The sequence below is a fragment of the Lolium rigidum genome, chromosome 2 (genome assembly GCF_022539505.1).
Source record: "Lolium rigidum isolate FL_2022 chromosome 2, APGP_CSIRO_Lrig_0.1, whole genome shotgun sequence".
Lineage (NCBI taxonomy): Eukaryota > Viridiplantae > Streptophyta > Magnoliopsida > Poales > Poaceae > Lolium > Lolium rigidum.
Window position 1 is genome coordinate 207,896,590 of NC_061509.1, and position 8,352 is coordinate 207,904,941.

Below are 8,352 nucleotides of genomic sequence, written 5' to 3' on the forward strand. Positions count from 1 at the left end.
CACTCGCAGCTCACCCTTCTTGACGATGTTCCAGACTCTATTATTTGGAAGCTCACCGACAATGGCTCCTACTCTTGCTCATCAGCTTATAAGGCATAGTTCGCAAGGACTATTCGCTCCTGCATAGATTCCATTGTTGGGAAGGCTTGAGCTCCTAAATGCAAGGTCTTCTCCTGGCTCATCATCTAGAACCGTGTCTGGATGGCGGACCGGCTTTCGAAGCGGGGGTGGCCCAATCGGAGTGTGTGCCCTCTTTGTCGGTGCCACGACGAGACAGCTTCACACCTTCTCTTCAAGTGTCGCTTCTCTACTCGGATTTGGAAGATGGTCAAGGATTGGTTCTACATACACGACTTCGATCCTTCTTCGTGGGGCGGGTTTGACAATGTCGAGCTCTGGTGGACCTCGATCGTGCTTGCTCATGGGCCACCCTCTTCATGTTGGTTGCGTGGGAGATATGGAATGAACACAACGCAATAACTTTCAAGGATGTGAACACCATGCCTACCATCTTCTTCGTATCAAGTCGGAAGCTAGGACTTGGGTTCTTGCTGGTGCTAAACATTTGGGTATTTTCATTGCGGGAGAGTGAACTTTTGTGGCCTCGGTGTGCTTGTAAGACTAAACTAAAACTTGTTTCCCAAGCTTCTTCTTTGTTAATGAATTAAGGAAAACCTTTTCCTTTTCTTCAAAAAAAAAAACCCCACAAACTGGTAACCGACCTACAAAAGAGAAGAGAAGCATTCTTATCATTAAAACCAAATCATTCTAATACGACAATTTCTTCAACCCAGCTGTACTACTTTACAACATTTGCCCCAGTAGCGTGGCCCAAAGGTCATTTTCGTTCGGCGCGGTCCAATACGGTGTCAAGTACACCGCGAGGACGTCCCGCTCCACATGGCTTCGGGCGTGCCAGACAGAGCAAGAAGCGAGGGCGGAGTGGCCGGCCCAAGAAGCGCTACGGCTTTTCCGTAATAGCGACAGAGGGGCAGGTGAGACGTCCCGTCGGGGCTGCGCCTCCTCCACGCGTCGCCGCCATTCACACGCCACCACTTGTTCCCGCGGCTTCTCGCTTCTTCCCGCCTCTTCTCCTATAAAAGGTCGCCTCCGCTCAATGGATGTCACCACAGCCTCTGGCATCCATTTCTCCACCGCAAAACATGCCTCACCGCCTGCACACCACCTTCGAAATGATGAGCCACGCCGGCGGCGGCCAACTTCCTACACCACCGTCTCCACCTCCACCTCCATATCCACCACCACCACCGGTGGAGTTCAAAGTTGACCTGGAGCTGGCGGACAACGAGGAGTGGGAGGTGACAGCGCAAGAGGCCGCCATAGAGGCGTTTGACGCCATGTCGGCGGAAGAGACGTGCCTCCGCTGGAGGGAGGAGATGGTCAAGCGGCGGAGTGCCGAGATGGAGCAACAACGATGGAGGGCGGAGGAGCTGGAGCAGCATCGGCGTGCGTTGGATCTGCACGAGCGGCAGCGCATGGAGGAGCTGCGGGAGCGGGAGCTCCATCATCGGCAGCGGCGGGAGGAGCTGGAGCAGCAGCTGCGGGAGGAGGCGGCGGCCGCGAAATTGGCATCCTCTTGTCCTCCTCGCGTCCTCCTCTTGTCCTCTCCTGGCCCGCCTGTCTGCCTCCCAAAACACAGTCCCCTCGCACACATCTCCCCCCCCCGCTCCGCCGCCACCCCAGGACCAGCGAATTGCGACCGCTATCGACGCCGGCCACCGACGTCGACACGCTGACAAGCGGTGTGGAAGCATAGGACGCGGTCCCGCGCTTTTGCGTTGTGCTTTCGCGGACTCGTAGCAGCGTCAGAGGACGTCGTCGTCGTCGTTTTTGGATGTCCAGACCGTTGTTCACCTGGATAATGGATGGCGTCAAGGTCTACGACGACTACTTCGTCGCCAAAGTAGATGCAATTGGCAAGGTAGGCCTCTCTTCGTATCAGAAATGCACGGCAACGATTAGGATGCTCGCATATGGTGTTGCCGGTGATTTCATACATGAGTACATGCGCATGAGCGAGTCGAGCTGCTTGGAAGCGATGTACAAGTTCTGCAGAGCAGTGATCGGCGTGTTTGGAGAATAATATCTGCGGCAACCTAATGCAGAGGACACAACCCGTATGTTGTCAATCAACGCTTTCAAGAGGTTTTCTGGGATGCTTGGCAACATAGACTGCAAACACTGGGAGTGGAAGAACTGCCCCTTTGGTTGGCAGGGGCGTACATCGGCCATTCTGGGGGTGCACAATGATTCTTGAAGCTGTTGCTTCACATAACACATGGACTTAGCACTCATTCTTCGGAATGGCCGGCTCACACAATGACATCAATGTGTTGCAACACTCTCCGGTGTTTGATAGGCTAGCGCACGATCAGTCCCCTGATGTGGATTTTGAGATCAATGGCCACCACTACACCAAGGGGTACTACATTGCTGATGGTATCTATCCATCTTGGGCTACACTCGTGAAGACAATCCGACATCCCAACTCAGAGCAGGAGGCAAGGTTTGCCAAAGAGTAAGAGGCAACCCGAAAAGATGTCGAGCGGGCATTTGGCATCCTCCAACCTCGTTGGGCTATCGTCAGACACCCTGCTAGAGCATGGAGTGTGAAAACTCTATGGGAGGTGATGATCGCTTGTGTAATCATGCATAACATGATTGTTAAGATAGAGCGGTATGATTCACTGTTTGATAATAAGTGGGATGGCCAGGGAGAGTTGGTTGCTCATCAAGTTAGTCCGGCATCATTCCAAGATATTATCCATGTGCACCACGAAATTCAGGATCAAGCTGTTCACACTCAGCTACAGGCTGATTTGATTGAGCACATGTGGGCACATGTTGGCAACAATGCTGCAAAGAACAACAATGAAGAAAATGGCGAAGAAAACAATGCTTAGGCAATTTATATCATTTTACATTTTTATTTGAATAATACTTTGTCATTGAATGCGTGGACAATAATCTTATGTAATAAATCTTAAACATTTAAACTTATTCATATACTTTTATGATTTTTTATGCATTTATATTGAATTTAAAGGTAAATACCAATTTTTATGGTTGCGACCCAAATCTGATCGCGTTAGACGCAGCGTGCGACCCAAACGGACACGCAAACGTAGGGCGTTGTCCACGTGACGACCTAAAACAAACTGCCCAAGGCGTTCTTTTAGGCAGCATTGGAGATGCCTTTAAAGAGCGAGAAGTAGTACTATCGTACTGCCATGGCATCCGATCCTAGTACGGTTTTGGTACTGATTCAGCTGCTAGTACGATTTCAGTGCATCAGTGGTAGTAGTACAGTTCGTACCACTCTGTATTGACTTTGTCCATTTGATTTTGCTGTCAGCTTACGTTTTGCTAGTGATTTACGGTGGTGCGCAGTACGCACTTGCCAGTAGGGCATCGCCGGCCCGATCGAGGTCATCGATCTTCTGTCTCCGATTGAGATTCAGATGATTAGAAAAGGAGGAGCCGAGGAGGGAAGTACTAAACGCAAGCATAGTACGATATGAGAGTGAGGTGCTGCCCATGTAGTAGTACAACAACAACAACGTTGGTGAGTTCTCCCGAGCAGTACAACCGGCGCCATCGCCTTGCTCACCCCGTGGTACTCCTACAAAAGGGGATCTGTTGTCCCAAAAGCTAATCCATGGAAGATAGCTAGCCACTCTGCTAAGATGCCACGAAGACATGGTAAGAAGGAAGACGAAGAGGAGGAAGAGACGCAAAGGCACCATTGAGTGCAGCGTTGATGAACCAACTGTCCGGCCGTGGCTGCAGGTTCACCGGCGCTGCACGCAGTGATGCCTCTGCTTTCTCCAGCGTCTAGCAAAACTCTATTTTTCCCCCGATGTCATCCCAATTCGCAAATCCATGCTCCGAGCATTTTCACCAGGTACGCACGCAGTGGTGTACTATACTATACGATGCTGCGGAGAAGAAGGGACTGATCAGTTGGGCCCCCAGCAGACGAGGTGGTGGGTCTTGCGCAGCTTCGTGTCCTCCGCCGCCGACGACGCCAGCCGGGCCTCACGGAGCGAGGCAGAGAGCGCGCGGACGGTGGGCGCGGCTGCGGCGCTGCGGTAGAGCGAGCGGAGCGGGTAGCCCCAGCGGCAGAGGCCCGCCTGGTCCTTGAGCGCCTCCACGGCGCCGACGCTCGCCGCCACCACCAGCGACGGCGCCTTCCTGCTCGCTGCCGACGCCATCGCAGCCACTATCTCCTGCTCTGGTCTTCTTCCTCTCCGCACTTGGTTTACTGCTAACGTGAATGTCGTCCCGTCGCTGGTCTCTGCGGGGAGATAGTCACTTTTATACGCGATCGGAGGCGGCAAACAGGCGGCGAAACGGAGGAGCGGCCTAGGGGAAAACAGAGAGCCAAGCCGCCGGTTTTGGACTTCGCTTCCAACGAAGCGGGGCGGCGACAAGACGTCGCAGTACAAGAAAGCTGAAAATTGTACTGCACTCTCTCCGCTGCACGAGGAAAACTAAGATTGTTTTTGACTGGTTTCATGTTGAAGCCAATGTTTCCGTGAAACGGTGGGCTGTTGTAAGGGCATCTCCAACCCAAAGACCCAAACGGACTGTCCTTTTTATCCGTTTGGGTCGTCCGGCGGACACGCGGACGTTGCGCGGATGTCCACAGATGACCGGCTCAAATTTTAATCCCCAACGCACACGCACGACCCAAAACGGACAAGTGAAGAGGAACGCGCGTATGACGCCCAGGGCAGGCATGCGCCATGACGCCGGCGTCGAGGGTGGCGAGGAGCATGGCTGCCGGCGTCCGCCGCGGCGCCAGCCCGTGCTCGCGGCGGCGTGGCGAGGTGCGGCCGGCGCCCGTGCCCGCTGCGGGGCTCGCGGAGCGAAGCGGAGACGGAGATGAGCCTGAGCGCGTCGAGCGCCGCGGCGGTGTGGTCGGGCGCGTGGCGCGGCGGGTAGACGCCGGCGTTGGCGCAGCAGCGCAGCGAGTCGAGCGGGCGCGCGGCGGCGACGAGGTGCGGGCGCGCGCGGCGACGAGGTGCTTTGCCCGCGCGCGGCGACGGGTGCGGGCGCGAGCGGCGACGAGGTGCGGGCGCGGGCGTGGAGCCGGGCGAGCGGCACGGCGCGGCGGAGCTGGTCGAGCGGGCGGGCGCGGAGCGGCCGGCAAGGGCGCTCGCGGCCCGGAGCATGGCGACGCCCGCGCCGGAGACCCCGACCCGGCCGCGCGGGAGGTGCCGCGCGGCCCGGGCGAAGATGCAGCGCGCGGCGTGCGCGGAGCTGCAGCCGGCGTGGGGCCGCCCCGCTCGTGCCCGTGCTCCCCGCCCGTGCTCGCGGCGAGCTCCGCCTCTGCCCGCGCGGCGGCGGCGTGGCGAGGCGCGGCCGGCCCCGTGCCCGCGCGACGGCGGCGTGGCGTGGCGAGGCGCGGCTAGCCCCGTGCCGGCGGCGGCGTGGTGAGGCGTGGCCGGCCCCGTGCCCGCGCGGCGGCGAGGCGAGGCGCGGCCCGCCCGTGCCCGCGCGGCCGGCGCCCGCGGCAGCGCGTGGCGAGGCCGGGCTCGGTGCCCGTCGCGGCGGTGGCGAGGCGAGGCGCGGGCAGAGTCCATGGCGCGGTGGTCGTCGTCTTGCTCGTCGGCGTCGAGGCCGGCAGGCGCGGAGCTCGTTTTGTCTCCGGCGAGTTCCAGGCGAGGATGAAAAAAAGAGGACTATCCAGCATCGGGAGCTTCCAGGCGAGGGCGACGACGAACTTGGCTAGGCGAGCTCCACTCCGGCGAGCTCCAATCCATGGCAAAAAGTAAATAGACGGGGCAGAGGAGAGAGAAGATATGGAGCCTTGCGGTTGTATTTTCCGTCACCGCCAACCGGGCCACGAACGGACATGTGCGGATGGAAAAGCACGTCCGCGCTAGTCCGGCTCGCCCCAAAAGCCACGTAAATTTGGTCCGGTTTTGGGTCGTTCCGGACGCGGCAGCTGTCCGTTTTTAATTTGGGTCGGCCCGTTGGGAGCAGTTTTTACCCAAACAGACCGATTCAACGTCCGTTTTGCGTTTGGGGTGCCCGCGTTGGAGATGCCCTAAGACCTGGATCCACCGTCCTTCCTAACCACGTCGTGGCCTCGATCGTCGCTATACTCTTCTGAAGTTTTTTCATACACACACCTGTAAAAAGGCGTCCAACCTAGGAGCTTTCCTCGCCTCATTCCCCGGGCTGATAGGTGGCGCAACTTGTTTATCCCGCCGATCCGTCTCCCCTTTCATGCATGCCACGTGCAGACAACATAGAAACTTACTGGTTCTTTTTTTCCATTTTATTTCAATAGATTTAAAAGTAAAAAAGAAATATCTTTTGAACCAAGCGGTTCAAATCAAAATCCTCTTCCACAGCTTTGCTAGTCGAGTCAAAATCATAAAATCTAGACCCATGTAGGTAGGTTTCAATGAAAACAAAATTGCACTAACTTATGTGTCTAGATTGAACTACCTAAAATTTTGCAGTGCGTGGGTGTTGTACTGTCAATTCACGGTAGGGCGGTGATGTACCGTGAGTGCACGGCTCGTGCATTGCCTTCTCTTTTCGCGTAGCACTGCCTTAGATCCAAGGGCACATAGCGGTTATAGTGTAGTGCACCGATCATGCACTGCCTTCTCTTTTGCGTAGCACTACTTTCGATCGAAGTGCAAAGAGCGGTTTTTTGATGTAGTGCTTGTATTTCGCGTTGCACTGCCTTCGATTGCAATGCACATAGAGTTCAAGAACAGTACTTGCACCGGCTTCTCTTTCGCATTGCACCTCCTTCGCTAGTCAATGCACTGTGTCGGTAGGCACGGCACTACCTTCAGATAAGTAGTGTACTTTGTCGGTAAGCGGTGCACTACTTTTTATTATTTTTGAGCCTAAAGGAGAAATTAAATTATAAGAATTTATGAAGAAACCGTTGCAAGCGCAAGGTAGCTCGGTATCTTACCCATCCACGCGAGACGCTGCGCATGTATGCATGCCACATGGTGTCCTCTGGCGCGTGCGCACACGCCTCCCGCATATCGTTCACATTGTGGTTGTACCCTTCCGTGTGGTTGCTCTCGCGCTAGTCGCGTCAAATTCTCTATTCAGAATTTTAACACTCGGTTTCGATGATTTTGAACGCAAAGTTCAAATTTTTGATGTAAAACAAACTACTTCCATATACTTATCCCAAAAATTCAATTGATTTTCTTACTATTTGGTTTGAGATATTAATATCCCATCCAACTAAGCGATCGAACTCAAGGTTTGACGTTGTGTGTGTCTTCAACACCGGTAGATCATGTTGTGGGTAATAGCGAATTACCAACGGGAGAAGATTTCAAAACTCAGGCACGCCTAAACCTAAATTGGCAGTCGGTCAGGAGAGAGAAGGGAGTATGAAAAATCTTAATTTTTGTAGTTTGAAAATATCATGGACTTAGATATTATGTAGGTAGGGTATGTGAAGTTCAAAACTAAGATATGTCCATTTATAATCTATATAAAATAAAAATATAATTAGATTTGGTCCTAAGTTTCAAATTTTGAATCTTAACCAAAAACAATGGGCAAATGTGAAAAACCGTTGTGGGTGCGACTAGATGATGATTCTGGCAAATACCAACAATAACTTCGTCATGTATTCCAAGTTACATGAGTCACTGTTTAGCATGTGCTGTATGTATGTGCTTGTGGAGTGCGCGCGTGCAAATGTTTTTTATACTTAGCATTTTATAATATATTTAGCATTTGTAAAACTTAAAACTTTAGTAAAGTAATAAAATGCCGCATGATTATAAAAGTTGAAGATCTGCCTAAGGTCAAGGCAGATAAAGACCAGTTTTTAGAGCTCTTTAATTAAGGTCGTTCATGTAACCACTTTGAAGGTTGAAGACGAGGATAAATAATTACAATACGAGCTAGATGGAGAAAAATAAAGATAGCAAAGAAACTCCAAGAGCTATTGTTGGGGATACGCTAAGTAGGTATACCCACGATATAGTCTCATACCGGCAAGACCGGGCGGCCAAAATATGGTGGTCAGGCCCATGGCATGACCGAGCGGCCAGTTGCTGATAGAACCAAGTGGAGGTCTAACACAAACGAAGTAAGGCGGACTACCGCCGTCTTAGACAAGGTGGAGCCATGGAGAGCAAGACATTTTCTATGCAAGTTAGTCTAGGGTTATTTTACCGACACATATTTGGACTCTCCCGTACGCTTAGGGCAGATCACAATATACATCATTGTAACCCTACACTTGTTGTCATTATAGTGATTTATAGCAGGACGTAGGATCTCGCTGTCGTTGTGAGATCTAAACCTAGGTAACTTATCTCACGCCTT

General features: G+C 53.2%; 1 protein-coding gene across 1 annotated transcript; it reads right to left on the reverse strand.

The window, feature by feature from the left end:
- Positions 1 to 3,911: 3,911 nt before the first annotated feature.
- On the reverse strand, positions 3,912 to 4,235 carry LOC124688029. The gene has a single exon (XM_047221744.1). It carries the CDS (start codon positions 4,233 to 4,235, stop codon positions 3,981 to 3,983), a length of 255 nt encoding a protein of 84 aa, XP_047077700.1. The 3' UTR covers positions 3,912 to 3,980.
- Positions 4,236 to 8,352: the final 4,117 nt, after the last annotated feature.